The sequence below is a fragment of the Diadema antillarum genome, unplaced genomic scaffold (assembly GCF_040938485.1).
Source record: "Diadema antillarum isolate AM-2024a unplaced genomic scaffold, OU_Dant_1.0 seq00001332_RagTag, whole genome shotgun sequence".
Classification (NCBI taxonomy): domain Eukaryota; kingdom Metazoa; phylum Echinodermata; class Echinoidea; order Diadematoida; family Diadematidae; genus Diadema; species Diadema antillarum.
The window spans coordinates 179,522-195,966 of NW_027272102.1; the positions used below are offsets into that span (position 1 = coordinate 179,522).

A 16,445-nucleotide genomic window follows, 5' to 3' on the forward strand; every position below is an offset into this window, starting at 1 on the left:
AAATTGATGAATATAACTGTCAATCACAAAATTTCATATTGCCATTAGAAGTTGAGTCAAAATTGCTTAGAAACAACAAATTATGAGAGTAATGTGGAAGATAATGACAAATGAACTTTTGGGGATATTCAATAATGCTTTAAAACTTACACAAATTTCCACCATGCATAACAATAGTAAGAAACAATAACTAATATCATACATCTTGTATGTAATTGATGTTCAGATGAATGTCAAGATTTTGATTGATTGATTGATTGATTCATTCATTCATTCATTCATTCATTCATTCATTCATTCATTCATTCATTCATTCATTCATTCATTCATTCATTCATTCATTCATTCATTCATTGATCGATTGATTACTTTTTCCTTTTTGTTTCTCTTTCTCTCTAAGTCTTACTATCCTATCAACACAGCGGTTCCACCACACTTACCGGCATTGTAGTCCGTATCTACCGGCCTCTCGTCGTACAACGGAGCCTTGTGGTAAGAGTCGTAGGGGTCATCGAACGGGGGCGGGGGCTCGTCGGGATGGACGTGGGTCAGCTCTGGGGCGGGCCTGGTGGGTTGGCTGGGCACGTAAGGCTGATGGGCGGGCTGTGGGGCTATTAGAAGGGGGATAGACCAAAAAAAAAAAATTCCACTTGTTGAATTTGTTAAAGGGATAGTATAGTATTGGTGGAGATGAGAATTGGCTTTTAACTGTTTGCGAGATACCACGAAAACACTTGGTATGAAATAGTACAGAGCATACCATTTTAAGAAGAATTCAAAATTTATTTGATGAAAATCGGATTTGGAATGACTGAAACATCCAAAAACAAAGTAAAACAAAGCAATCGTAATAAAATATGGGTCCCACACTTTATTCGACTTGCCATATTTTCGATATCTCAGTTATTTCAAAATAACCAATTTTCATCAAATAACTGATGAATTCCTCATGGAATTACATGCTCTTTCATATTTCAGAAGAGGTTTCTCATTATCTCACCAAAAAATGTTAGAAACCTGAAATTAGGTCTCAACCAAAACTATACGATCCCTTTAAGCCTTTATGTGTCACATTAAGCCGTTGGGGACGGGCTGATTTTGCTGCTACACGCATTTCCCGTAGGCACTTGCCCGAGTATACCGGGGGCTCATCCTCACCGGGTTTTTAACAGCCAACCCTTTGCATTGTTACTGAGATGGGGTGTGTGAGCTATTACACATACAAAATTGTAGGGACAGAATACTTTCAAGAAGCAAGGGCTGAAATGTTGTAAATAACCAAGATATTTTCCTGGCATTTGTTTAACCCTTTGCGTGCTAAAGCATGTAATAGCTGTGACTTGCTAGTGAAGGCCATTTTTTTGGCATTTGATTATCCCTCACCCCCCCCCCCCCCATAACATTTGTAATTGGGCTGCAAGGTACATGTATGCTACTACTGCCCATTCTGATGCAAAATGGGCAAGTACTTGTACTGTTTAGATGCAAATATTAGGAAGAGTAAAATCTTAGAATATCTCAGAATGTAATACATGCCCAAACACATAACAACACCTTCCTATACCAGGTACATACCAAGCTGCATAATCCCTGTTGGATTATTAAAAAAATAAACCACCAACAACAACAACAACAACAAACTCCTCACTTCTTATGTGGCCATTGCCATAATATGACTACAATGAATACATTTTAAATTCTGTACAAGTACGTAGTCACATGTGGGCCAGTACGTTCATAAAGGGGAAGAACTGTGTTCAGTCCCACATGTTTACTCTACTGTCGGTATGCTAGCTTCAGCCTAGTACCTCCCCCCAGCACGCTGTAGAATGAACAAATGCCGCACTTTCTCGTCAGTATAAACTCACCAAATTTGGCGGGGGCAGAGTTTGCCCTGCCCAGCTGATCCTTGTTCTCAACGTCGCTGGTCGTCGGTGGCAGAGCGCCGTCCGGCATCGTCTTCTTGCGTGGCAGCGTGGTGAAAGTGCTTGACGTGTGGAACATGCTCTCATCCCAACCGTCCTTCTTGTACTGAGGCCGCATGTCCTTGTACGACCACAGCATGTATAGCACCTAGGGTGTGTCGGGGATGATATTGAGGTTTGTTGAAATAACATCAGAAATCAACATTTTATTCATATATTTAATTGTATTTTCAAAAAATATTTCATTAATTTTAGTTACGAATTAGATTGTGTTACTTCCTTATGAATCTAATCTTTTTTTTTTATTATATCTTATTGTTATGCGCAGTTGAGTATATACATGCTTCATAGAAACTGCGCAATATAAATTCACAATTATCATTACTATTATTATTATCATTATCATTATTATTTTCAAGTGATTTTGATACACATGGAAAAAGCAAACTGTATGCAGACTTGAGAAAAAAAAAATATCTGAAATCAGATTGAAATCTACAGAATATCATGCCTAGTGTGTTGAGAGAGAAAGAACGAGTGAGGAAGAGAGAGCCAAAGAGAGAGAGACAAAGAGACAGAAAAAATATAAAGGATGAATATACAAGTGAGCAAAAGCAGTTTGTGACTTCAGGGCTTCTTCCACATTCTATGAAAAGAGGAGAATGACAATCAAATGCTTCAATACAGAGTATGAATACATCCTCCCTTTAATATCATAGTGTGCCAACAGCAGAATGCAATAACACATCTTGAATGCCTGCTCCTTTCAAGCATTGTTTCCCTTGCCTAAATCCTATCATTATTTCGTTTTTGGCAGTGGGTAATGATTGTTGATATACATGTATGGCATCTTGGAGTTTGTCTCTACACACTATTTGCATTTCCTGCCACTTCATAACTTTCCACTCACATCATCTTTTCAAAAGAGATGCATCCATTCTTCTTAAAAAAAAAAAAAGCTTCACAATAAAAAAGGTGTACCATAGAATTATATCTATACACATTGGATGTGTCAGTCTCTTCTTCTTCTTTCTTCTTATTCCGGTCAAATGTTTCTTTTAATTATCTTTTTGTTGTTATACCTTGTATGCAGCCTTGACTACAGCAGCAGGGTAAGCCCCTTTGGTCTTCGTGAGGGAAACAAGGCGGTCTATTCCGGACGCACCCCTCAGTGACCTGGAAGAGGGTGGACAGTGACAGGGTCAAGATTTTTTTAAAAGGGGGAAAGAAATCATTGAGAGACTGAAAATCACCAAGAAAATATGACAGCTCTACAATGAGAAATTCATAGGGCGGTGAGTTGGCTCAGTCGGTAGCGCGTCTGCCTCACGATCCTACGTACCCGGGTTCCAACCCCGAGTCTGGACTGAGCAATGTTGTGTGTAAACATACCATCCCCTCTAGCAAGAGGCAAAACACTCTGTCCCTTGGATAGGACATAAAATGGAGGTCCCTTGTATGAGAGAGTCACAGCTCATGCACGTAAAAGATCCCGCTTCATCATTGCAAAGAGCAGGGTGTTTAACCCGGTGAAGTGGTCCCACCTCACATCCAAGATCCAACTGGACCCCATGGAAGACCAGCTTGGCATAGCTGAATAAGGGCTATACAGCCATCTTCTCAGATGGAAATGAACAAACAAAAAAACAAACAAACAAACAAACAAACAAACAAACAAACAAACAGATGTCAACAGATGATCAGGAATCTGACTCCAGGCATCTGTTCTTTTGATTGTGTCTAGATAGGGGCATTTTAGCTACTGGTATACAAATCACAAGTTTGAAGAGAAAATAGCTGAAAACGTATAATGCACCTTTGGGCCTCTATTTTACCTGTGAGATGATGGTTTCAGAAAAAATATTATTAAGGATAGAAACAGCTAAAAAAAAACAATCAACGACAAGATGCTTCCATTACTAAATGAAATAAAGACTTACAGTATGGTAACTCATTTGCAATCCATTCACTGTTCTAGTGCTGTAGCAGCTGCAATAGAACTTTTAATTCTTGCTTCACATGCATACCATTTCAAGCCATTATCTATGTTAACTTGGCTGCTCCCACGTAAAGTCTAAGCAAACTTCAGACTCTTGTACATAATGGGATGACAATATTTTCAAAATAAATCATAGAGAAGAAATATTTTGCAGTAACATATGTGATACAATAAAAAGTAACCCTTTTTATGACTGTACGACTAATGTAAGCACTCACTTTGCATTCTCCTGGTTCTTAGAGATGAGCTCGTGCATGGTGTTGAGGATCGCCACGATGGTTTCATTGGCAGATGATTCTGCTGGGATTCTCCTACCGGTCCTTGATGCTGGTAGTCTTTCCACCAGGTCCTGCATGCCATACTTGCCTGGAGTGGAAATCACAAAACAAAATAGCAAACAAACAGAGAAATTAAAAAAAAAAAAGACTTTGTTTGATATATCAAAACAAGGTGAAGGAGTAGGGAAAACAATAAATAAATATATACATGTCAGGCTTGAAAGAAACTATTAAGACAAGAAATATAAGACGGAAACTCACAGGCAGCAAGGGTTTGCTGACTCCAAATATGCTAGCAAATGTCATACTTGCCTTATCATTACTTGAGTGAAATGAAATGCAGACCTTTTTTGTTTTGTTTTTTATTTGATATAGGCCAATAGGGAATAACAATAAACCAACAAGTCAATAGAAACTGGTTGCATACTGAAACAGAAGCATTTTTGTTGCTCTTAAAACACAAAGTTCATGGCCCTTGAGAGATACACAATACATATTGTAGAAACTGCACACATGTTATGTACATTCTTTAAAAGCCTAAACGGCTGAAATCACTCTCACACCTATCAAAAAAAGAAAGAAAAAGAAAAAAGAAATGAGGACAAATAGCTAATAAAGAATGGAGACAAGCATTGTATGACTATTAAATGACTCCATGGACATGACACCAAACACGAAACTACAGAGACATACGTGGCATTACGTGCAACATGAAGGAATTTAAAGACAAATGGTCTTGAAACAACTGTCATTCAAGCAAAGACAAATTTACCCTTTTGAGGACAGTTTGATTTTGCTACAACACGCATTTCCCATAGACGCTTGCCCGAGTAAACTCAGGACTCGTCGTCAGTGGGTTAACACTCTCACCGATAAGCTCCTTGTTCCGCGGATCCATGGCCAGGTTTCGCAGCGCCTTGGAAACCGCGATCAGCACCCGGTCATTCTTCATCCGCAGCAACTCGACCAGGATGGGAAGACCTTTGACCTTCCGCATCTCTGCCCGGAAGTACATTGCCCACTGCATTGTGGGTGACAAAATAGGGAAGGGATAGGTGTCAACATACTTTTGTCAATAATGCAGCAACAAATACCTGCCCTGTTTTCTCTATTTCAAAAGGTCTAAAAACCTTGTCACCTTTAACAGAATTTGAAGTAACACAAACAAACAAAATAGTGGCTTCTCAAACTCTGAATGCAGAATGCTGATAGAGACTGATTGTCAATATTTTCATGAATATGCAGCTTTGCAAATATCACTCGATTCCCAAAATTTGCAAAAAAAACAACAACAACACTAAAAAACATGAACACTGAGCTACAGTTGTATATCTCCCACACAATATTGCCTACTATTGTAGGATTTGGGTTGACAGTAATCAATACTGTACGACCTGAAATTTTTGCGGTGGTTTTATTTTTGCGAATTTCGCGAATCGCCTTTGAACCGCGAAAATAACAGCACGCGAAAATAACAACGTGCGAATAGCTAAGTTCAGTTAGACCCTCGCAACCGCGAAATTAACAACATGCGAAAATGTCCTCCAAGAAGCAGTTCGCGAAAATATCTGTACGCGAAAATTTCAGCTCATACAGTAATATAGTTTTTGTTCACAGCCTTAGTGAGAATGTTACAAATTGGCTTTTTCCTTTTCAGACTCTTCTAATCTCCTTTGCTCCTTCTCTCTGTCTTACGTTCCACTCTCCGGCCGAGATGTTCTGTATCGTCCCCGCGGCCGCCTCCAGCGAGGCCGGATTGGAGCAGTCTGAGAGGACGGTCAGGTAGGGGGACACGATGGACGGTTGCCATAGCAACTCGGCTCCCTTGACGTCTTGCTTCAGGTTGGGGATGGGCATGGAGGGGTTCCAGGTTCCCGATTTCCTGCTCAGAAAAAAAAAAATCAGAAGAATTAAACAGAGATTAGGGTACTATACTCACACCCGCGGGAGGAGGAGATTGTTTTGGTTTTGGCATGGGCTATGTAGCTCCATGGTGCGTGTGTGTGTCGACAAACTTCTACAATGCTGTCCTTCTTATTCCTGTATTTTCGTTATTTATGGGTCAAAATTTTTCGTTCGAAATTCAGAACGGTTGACTATAGAATTTCTCAATAGAATATAAAATCTAAAACTTTAAAAGAATAGAGAAAATTGAGTGCACTTTGAATGGCCTGCCACAGGCAGATATCCTTATCATGCTCTTACGTAATATGACAGCTGTTGCAGTCATTAAACCCTGGCTTGGCCTCCAGGTTTGCCACGCCTGAGTAGAAAGTTATTTTGCAGTGGGCAAGCACATCTACTGCCACCTCTCAAACAAGGAATCGTTAGGGGGGTATAGCACCCCATCAGCTTCGTTTGGCGATGGGGTCTCGCCTCAAACGGGGGTTTGACGGCATGAGTGTCAGTGTCAGTGCCTGTGTCTGTGTTAGTGTCTGTGCATACACACAACTCACCCTGCTGTTCCATTCACTGTTGTGGCCTGAGCATCTTTCTTTTTACTTCCCCCAAAACATATGAGAGAACCACTCTGTGGTGAACCTGTGTTGAAGGAAGAAAAATACTGGTTTTAACAAAGGGACAAAAACAACTACATTTTAAAACAAAACTAGAAATGTCGCTATGGCGACTGGTATGCCTCCGCCATAATGCATGATTCTCCTAATAGGTCTAGATAGTACATGTGGACAATGTGTGATTACATTTTCACAAAACTGGCAAAATATTGAAATGACAAGTTTGTCACAAATGTGTTGAATTTTCACCTTCCTTGACCTTGGTTTAATTGGATGAATAGGAGAGCATGTATTTGGGGATTTAAGGACTTTAACTTGACTTTGACCCATTCATACATTTATGCATTTAGTAATTTTCATGGTACCGGTATGGAGAAAAAGTGCAATTTCTGTACCGAATAGTAAATTGTTACCATGTTCATCTGGCCTTTGACCCTAAAATTCATAAGATAATCACATTCAGGTAGAACATGCATAAATATGCAGTAAGTTTCACGATACATTGAGCCACTTCCGAGATATGGAGGAAAAAGTTAGTTCAGCACTTTCACTTGATCTTTGACCTTTTGACCTTTGAGGCAAAAAAAAGAAAAAAAAAGTAAAATTCTCCAGAGAATTTCTATTAGGTTACACATGCATACACCAAGTGTTAAAAAAAAAATAATAATCCTGCTGGCATTGCATGAACATGTGGGAAATAGTAAAATTTTGAAGTGTTGCACTTGACCTTTGACCCCTGACCTTTGACCCCATGAACCCTACATTCTCTAGATAATCACTGCCAGTCAGTACATGTATATACTATGTTCCATGAAGATACCTTGAACAATTTTCCAATTTACAGAGAAAACAAGAGACCCGCGGGTCTAGCGCTCACCTGAGTATCGCAAGTTCACCTTTCACGCAGTCACTAATCTAAATTATTCACAGCTCTACCAAAATTTGACCAGGCATTCTGAAGTAGAAGATGAAAATGTACAATAAGGGCCCAAATTTTTAAAGATTCCTTAATTTGGGGAATTGGGGGCCCCCTGGGGCCCTCTGGGTGGGGCATGGTGCCCATTTTGATAAATTGAGATCCTGACCCCCTAAGGATGCTACCTGCCAAGTTTGACGAAAATCTATCATGAGGTTTTCAGGAAGAAGATGACAATGTACGATTCAGGCCCCCATTTGGACCTTCCTAACCACCCCCCCCCCCCCCCCCCCCCACCCCTGCCCCCAAGAGGGGCACCCCTGGATCTCCTATGAACAAACTCGAAACTACAGTCATTAATGTACTCACTCATAGTATTATCTTAGCTGTATAACTTCTGATTCTAGAGAAAATTTTTAACGATTCCTTCATTTGGGGGGTTTGGGCCCCCCTGGGGGCCCCCTGGGTGGGACATGGTGCCCATTTTAACAAATTGAGATCCTAACCCCTTAGGGATGCTACCTGCCAAGTTTGGTGAAAATGGGTCATGGGGTTCTAAAAAAGAAGATAAAAATTTACAATTTAGGCCCCATTAGGACCCCTCCTCACCTCCCTCCCCTGGGTCCCAAGGGGGGCACCCCTGATTCTGCCATGAACAAACTTGAAACTGCAGTCATCAATGTACTAACTCATAGTATCAACTTAGCTCCATCACTTCTGGTTCTAGAGAAGAAGATTTTTAAAGATTCCTTAATTTTGGGGGATTTGGGCCCCCTGGGGGTCCCCTGGGGGCCCCCTGGGTGGGGCATGGTGCCCATTTTAACAAATTGAGTTCCTAACCCCCTAGGGATGCTACCTGCCAAGTTTGGTGAAAATGGGTCATGGGGTTCTCAAGAAGAAGATGAAAATGTACAATTTAGGCCCCATTAGAACCCCTCCCCACCCCCCTCCCCTGGGTCCCAAGGGGGGCATCCCTGATTCTGCCATGAACAAACTTGAAACTACAGTCATCAATGAACTAACTCATAGTATCAACTTAGCTCCATCACTTCTGGTTCTAGAGAAGAAGATTTTTAAAGATTCCTTAATTTTGGGGGGTTTGGGCCCCCCTGGGGGCCCCCTGGTGGGACATGGTGCCCATTTTAACAAATTGAGTTCCTAACCCCCTAGGGATGCTACCTGCCAAGTTTGATGAAAATGGGTCATGGGGTTCTAAAAAAGAAGATAAAAATGTACAATTTAGGCCCATTAGGCCCCCTCCTCACCTCCCTCCCCTGGGTCCCAAGGGGGGCACCCCTGATTCTGCCATGAACAAACTTGAAACTGCAGTCATCAATGTACTAACTCATAGTATCAACTTAGCTCCATCACTTCTGGTTCTAGAGAAGAAGATTTTTAAAGATTCCTTAATTTTGGGGGATTTGGGCCCCCTGGGGGTCCCCTGGGGGCCCCCTGGGTGGGGCATGGTGCCCATTTTAACAAATTGAGTTCCTAACCCCCTAGGGATGCTACCTGCCAAGTTTGGTGAAAATGGGTCATGGGGTTCTCAAGAAGATGAAAATGTACAATTTAGGCCCCATTAGAACCCCTCCCCACCCCCCTCCCCTGGGTCCCAAGGGGGGCATCCCTGATTCTGCCATGAACAAACTTGAAACTACAGTCATCAATGAACTAACTCATAGTATTAACTTAGCTCTATCACTTCTGGTTCTAGAGAAGAAGATTTTTAAAGATTCCTTAATTTTGGGGGGTTTGGGCCCCCCTGGGGGCCCCCTGGGTGGGTCATGGTGCCCATTTTAACAAATTGAGTTCCTAACCCCCTAGGGATGCTACCTGCCAAGTTTGATGAAAATCGGTCTTGGGGTTTTCAAGAAGAAGATGAAAATGTAAAAAGTTTACGCACGACGCACGACGGACGACGGACGACGGACGACGGACGACGGACGACGGACGACGCACGACGCACGACGCACGACGGACGCCGGACGAAGGGCGATCGCAATAGCTCACTTGAGCCTTTGGCTCAGGTGAGCTAAAAAAAGAAGTTTTAATACTTTTACTCGACCTTTTGACCTTTGACCTTTGACCTCATGACCCAAACTTTCACCAGAGAATCTAAATTGGGTAATACATGTACACACTAAGTTTCAAGAAAATATCTTCAGGCATTGCATAGATATGGTGGAAATAGTGAAATTTTATGTATTTGACCTTGACCTTTTGACCTTTGACCTTGAGCACGTGCACCCAAAAGTTGATAGGCACAACTTCACCCCCTAATACACATACATGCCAAGTTTCATTAGGATACCTCAACAGGTTTTGATGGTTACCTTGTCCACAAAATTCATTACGGACGGACGGAAAGACGGACGGACGGACGGAAGGACGGACGGACGGAAGGACGGACGGACGGACGGACGGAAGGACGGACGGACGGACGGACAACCCGAAAACATAATGCCTCCGGCACCACTTCGTGGCGGAGGCATAACAAGTAACAAACAAGCAGATACATTAAGATGAGAACATCTCTAAACAAACAAGTGAACAAACAAAATCAGCATTTGGAATTACAAAATGTATGGTATGCCACACCAGGCTAACCATATTAGACAGTCACTGCTATTAACCCGTTGAGGACGGTTTGATTTTACTACAACATGCATTTCACGTAGACGATTGGCCGAGTATACTCGGGACTCGTCCTCAACGGGTTAAAACTGGTATGGTCAATTGTACAGTTTTACAATGTACATGCTCCTTTCTAGTGAAACCATGTACGACACAGTATAAATTACAGAGTATCGGACTTAACTGTTTTGTTTTGCTTTTCTTTCAGCATCTGCCTTGCCACTGTCAACCATTACAAAACAACTCCTATCGATGATTACAAAATACATGGTACACATACATCAATAGTTCAACCCAGCATAAATACATGTAACACATACTGCTACATGTACAATTGTATCTTCTTTCTCATATTTTTCACGCCAACAGAGAGTGGTGGAAAAGAAGAAATGAGAGACACAAAAACAAAAATAGGGAGTGAGGAGAAGAGATGGAAGTAAAACATGAAAAAAAAAATGGAAAAAGGATAGTATCAGCCCTATAATATAATTTTGGCTAAAAAGAAGATGTCATGATTACTTTTACACAAACATGTACAAGCTCCAAAGCACAGAAGTACAAAAGTTCCTACTGTTATTCGTATTTTCCATTTGAAGAAAATTTACAAACAAGGAAAGAAGCAAAATTATGAGTCCCGCCTGTGGCAACAAATAGAAGTTAAAAACAGAGACAAAAAAAAAATATATATATATTCTGAGAATTGATCAGCTAGTCTTGTTTCCAGACACTCCTCACCTTTCTTTTGCTGAGATGGATGGTCTGCGTTGACGGACGTCTGGCGGAGCGGCACGGCGTCGGGATGGTTGGCCTCGTTGGCGATGCGGAAAGTCAGGTTCCGCATGATACACAGCGTGTTCTCCATCACCTTGGAAACAAAAACGTTAACCATCAGACATTCAAACCACAATCTTTTGTGTTATGGGTGGTATCATTTTTTTTGTTTTACCAAAATTGTTATTTTTGAGAATATCCCAGAAATGAAACAACTGTAAAATAGACCATTTCGGAATTCCCCTTTATGCATGAGCAGAAAAAGGTCACTTAAATCACTGAGATAAGCATTGATTGATTGATTGAGACCAATCTAGGCCATTTATTCGGCAAAATAAAACGCAATAACATGTAATAATGGCGTTTACAATGAGAGCCAGGCAGCCTTGAAAGCATCTTGTGCTTGTGTTAGGTTGCCTACACATGAAAATACAACTTTGTAATAGCAACATATATTACAACTGGTTCTGTGTGAAATCAAATTAAAAAAAAAAAAAAATCATCACATTAATACGTACATAGTATATACACACTCACACACACACACAACACACACACACACATCCAGTTTACATACTACTCTACTACTCAGAGTAGCATCTGTGATGTGATGATTTATTGATGTGATCCATGTCTAAATAGTGTTTGCCAGCACATCCACCTGACAGCAAGCCTGGTATTTGGCTATTTCAAAAGAAAACGGTTGCTATATTGCATTCAATATAAAAGAAGAAATGGATGCCTGCCAAAATATCAACTAACAGATTATTCTGGTCACCTGGTCTAACATAATGTCATTCTTTGCTTGAACACAAATTCCAAGAAGTGCTATGTGGGGCAAGCTTATGCAACATGCTACTTTGAAAGCGAGTTAAGTGCCTAACCAACTGAGAAAAAAGAAAGGTCATTTGTACCAATGTGTACATGAGCTAGTTACAAACTGGTTTACATGTATATACGTATGTTTCTGGCTGTCTTTCCTCAGAGAGAAATGAGTGCAAAAATAAATATAAGAGAAACAAACAATGTTTCCTGCCCTCCCCCACCCCCAATAAAAAACAATGATCCCTGTATTACAAAATATGTCATATAAAGAGCTCAATGCAACGATGGCTGAAGAAAAGGAAGCTTTTGTAGAGCAGTATTCACTGTGAGCTACACCTCACCTTGCCGTCGAGGTCGTTGGAGTGGATACCAGACTTGACGAGATGGAGTAAGGTGTCCACCATTCCCTCACACTCCCGCATCCTCCGCCTCGCCTCCAGGCCAGCTGAACTGATGTTCCTGTATAAAGGACAAGGAGTGAGAGTTGATACCGGCAGAGATGCAAACATACCCCTTCCTGAAATTCTTCCGTCGGGATGTTTTCATTGCAACTGACTGACAAATTGCCCTACATCGACGGAAATAAGCATTGAATTGATCAGTGTTTTAGTAGTAGCCATGATAAAAAAAAAATCATGGGCGTACATACTCGAACATGATTCGAACCTACGACATCCTGATCTTCGGACAGGCGTCATAATTTACCCAACAATAATTACGCAGTACCCGCTGCATGCTATAAGGATTAGAACCAACAACTGCTGTCGGGCGGAAGCTCGATGGTCTAGTGGAGATGACGCCTGTCCGGAGATCAGGAGGTCATAGGTTTGAATCCTGCTCGAGTATGTACGCCCATGAATTCTTTTATCATGGCTACTACTAAAACACTGATCAATTCAGTGCTTATTTACGTGGATGTAGGGCAATTTGCAATATCCCTTCCCATTAAACCCTTTCTGTGCGAGGGGTTTTGGACAGTGTGTACACTGCTATGGGGTTTTCTGTGTCAATCAGTACTCAAAGGACACAGAGGGCTTATAGAGTTAGAGAGATTCCAATCAGAGGGAGATACTTGTGTGTCACATATATCTCCAAAGATCACCCAAACTTTCTCAAATCAGGGAGAGAATCTTTCATGTGACTCTCTAACACACACGTCAGGATCTCCATTCAATGATGTATCTGAGGGACAGCCTGTTTCACCTCTACTAGAGGGGACGGAATGATTACACACAACATTGCTCAGCATGACTCACTGTGATCTGAATCCGGGCCCAAAAACCCCATGCATTTGATAATTCTCGGTATCGCCAATGCGCAGAAAACTTCTGCGCACGCTGAAGAGCTCTGTCACAGATGCACTGTGGCATTCCTTGGTGCCCTTGTTCGCTTCGGGTTGTCTCATGCGAGTCACAGTTCTCATACGATGCTTTTCCATTGTTACCTCTTTTTCTCTTGGCTATAATTCAGCTTAAAAGAGTTGAAACTTTCTAGGTTTTACTGATCCGCAGTCACAAGAGTCATGGTTCACTACTGCAAGGCTTCAATGTGCCAGTCACTTGACAGAAAGCGAAGAAATCTTCAACAAAAAATACATCTGGATAAAGATAGAGCGTGATCTGAGTGCATGTGCAGCCAAAACCGAGGCAAGTTTGTCCCATGAGCTATCCCATAATGCATCTAAAACGCTGCTCTGCGCACGGCACCTAGGTATTGGCGGTACCAAGAATTGCTAGGCAGATGCACCAGCGACTGGGCCACCTTGCCTCCCCGATTTGTAGATTCCTGCCTTACCTGAGGCAGCCTGTGGCATTGATCAGGGTCTTTGACCACGGCGTCCCTGGTTCCTTGAATGGACTGTTCCCGCTGGGCTTCCAGCCAGACTCTGGTATAAGAATGTAACTCAGCAGGACCACGAGGGCGTCCTCCATGATACTCTTCTTCAAGGGCTGGAAAGAGGTCAAATGTCAAAGTACATTCAAATTGTTTGAGGAGCACAGCATTCTGAAAATAATCGATGTACGCAAATGAATTCGAATGAATGAGTGCAGCACATACGTGATCACGTGACTATATCATTCTAAATTGAATGAACAAATAATGAAATGGTGCTTGTCTTTACAAATTTCAGCTGAAAAAGTGTTAATTAGAATGAAGTTAAAGGTAAGTTGAATGCTCCAAAATGAATCTGAATGAAGAAATCATAAAATTGAAATACCGAACATGTCATCTATGTTATTACACATTAGATGACTATCAGACAAATACAAGCAATAACAACAACAAAAACTGATGGTTTATAGACACCCCAAGATTGAATACTAGCAAGTACTGCACCATTCTCTCAAGAAGACTACACAAATTTCTATCAACTTTAACAAACAAAGCAGGATATCATGATAACAACAGAGTGCAATTCAGTGAAATCAGTAGAGTAGAAATTATTGCATGCAACTTTTATAATCACTTTTTTATAATCACTTTAATAATTTGTTTCTTCTTTTCGAGACCCCGTAAAGACAAATCAAGGTATGTTTGTTTGTTTTTGTTTGTTTGGTCATTTTCCATCTGAGAAGATGGCGGGATAGCCCATATTCAGCTACACTAAGCTGGTCTTCCATGGGGTCCAGCTGGATGTGAGGTAGGACCACTTCACCGGGTTAAACACCCTGCTCTTTGCGATAAATTAATAAAGCGGGATCTTTTACGTGCATGAGTTGTGGCTCTCTCATACACGGGAACTCCATTTCATGTCCTATCCAAAGGGACAAAGTGTTTTGCCTCTTGCTAGAGGGGACGGTATGTTTACACACAACATTGCTCAGTCTAGACTCGGGTTCGAACCCGGGCCCTTAAGACTGCGAGGCAGACGCGCTACCAACTGAGCCAACTCAGCGCCCATGACACATGAAGGAAACACATTAATGTCAGTAAAGGGTGGCTTCAAAGCTAACCAAGTAACACTAACACTACCACTATCAGCAGCTCTACAAACCTTTCTACATAATCTTAAATAGCAATTTGAGGTTGCTAGATGGTAATATGTGCACTTGGTGTTTGATACCGGTATGATGCACCTGTTACCTCACACCCTGAAGACCGGTATATTTGACTCACCTCTGAGGAGCTGAGATTCCAAAGTGTCCCAGCTGCCAGCTCTTTGGTCTGGTAGAAGAAGAAGAGGTAGGGGAGGTGATATGACCAAGTTAATGAATCACAAAGCAGGGAAATATAGTGAAACCTTAATAAAACGAGGTCTGATATAGTACTTGCTATAACAAGGCTAATTTTCCGGGTCCAATTTCTTTAATCCGCTGAAGACTAGTACTCGAGCATACTCAGTATTAAAAAGGGAAATGCGTGTTAAAGTCAAATCAGCCAATTTTCAACAGGTTAATATTGCTTTGCATTATCCCTGATATAACGCAATATCGAATATGATGAGGTAATTTCAGTAGTCCAAAGCAGGGGGCTCCCCTGTATGTGACTATGTGAACTGATTATGGGGGGGGGGGGGGGGGGGGTAGAGAGGGGGGGATGTGGGGAGGGGGAGAATGTAGAGAATGTTCTCAGGAAATTAATTCAAGAAGAGACAGTCATCATTACTATCTGTTGGAACTCAGTCACCAACTCACAGGTAAATCATGACTTTAGCAGTGGTTGCTTTTCTTCACCTACTCTCATGGACACTTGGAACCCTCATTTCTTTATCAAGATCATCAATCCCGTTCAATCCTTGCTATCAAACTGCATTGCTTTGGAAATTCCTCACTAAAAAAAAAAAAAAAAAAAAAAAAAAAAAAAAAAAAAATGGCGTGTAATGACGTTTCTCGTCAAAGCTTGGAGATCTTTGAACTTTGAACTTCAAATTTGAAGGATATCTTAACAGGCAAATGTCCCCAAACAACTATGCGGACAGACAGCCTAAACTTAAATGTATCTTGCTCCATTGGAAGGTGGAGGGGGGAGGGGGAATACTAACCCCCTAGCAAAACAATAGGCAAATAAAGAACGATTAATAAACAAGGTAAAACAAAATTGTACACCTATGTTCAAAAGTAAATTAGAAAAGAGGGGACAAAGATACTTGAAGCTGACAAACCTCTGGGTCATCGGAAGTCCGGATCAGCCTGGCCAGTGCCGGTATGCCCCCGTTTCCTTTGATCTTCACCTTGTTCTCTTCATGCATTTTACCGAAGCTGAGATTCCTCAGCGAGCCGCATGCTGACCGGTGGATCTCTGGAAGCGGGTTGCCTAGCAACCCCACCAGAGGCTGGATACCACCATATTCTCTGTGAAAGGGGAGTTGAAGACAATGAAAAAATTTCTTACATTATTTTTCATAACATAATGTATGCAAATATATGTACATATCTTTTCTTGAAACACATACAACGTTATCGATATTCCTCTACCAGCACCACGCCGCATTCATCTCCTCTTCATTTTCATTATTGAAAATTCAAATGAAAGGAGCAATTTTGTGAAATATATATTCACAAGCCCCGTTAACTACATTTTCCATCAAACTATTCAACCTCAATCATCACAGCCTGTAAATAAAAGATACATATTCTATGA

General features: G+C 41.3%; 1 protein-coding gene across 1 annotated transcript in view; it reads right to left on the reverse strand.

Annotated features, from left to right (window-relative positions):
• The window catches only part of LOC139708395 (catenin delta-2-like), a 41,184-nt gene that overhangs the window by 10,492 nt on the left and 14,247 nt on the right, over positions 1-16,445 (reverse strand). Inside the window, exons 4-15 of the mRNA XM_071620348.1 lie at positions 15,967-16,156; positions 14,982-15,029; positions 13,659-13,813; positions 12,206-12,323; positions 11,004-11,133; positions 6,659-6,743; positions 5,898-6,084; positions 5,073-5,223; positions 4,143-4,290; positions 3,008-3,101; positions 1,865-2,073; positions 441-577 (exon numbers count right to left, since the gene is read on the reverse strand). Of these exons, the coding sequence (XP_071476449.1) occupies positions 441-577; positions 1,865-2,073; positions 3,008-3,101; positions 4,143-4,290; positions 5,073-5,223; positions 5,898-6,084; positions 6,659-6,743; positions 11,004-11,133; positions 12,206-12,323; positions 13,659-13,813; positions 14,982-15,029; positions 15,967-16,156 (1,652 nt within the window). The remainder of the gene's footprint in view (positions 1-440; positions 578-1,864; positions 2,074-3,007; positions 3,102-4,142; positions 4,291-5,072; positions 5,224-5,897; positions 6,085-6,658; positions 6,744-11,003; positions 11,134-12,205; positions 12,324-13,658; positions 13,814-14,981; positions 15,030-15,966; positions 16,157-16,445) is intronic.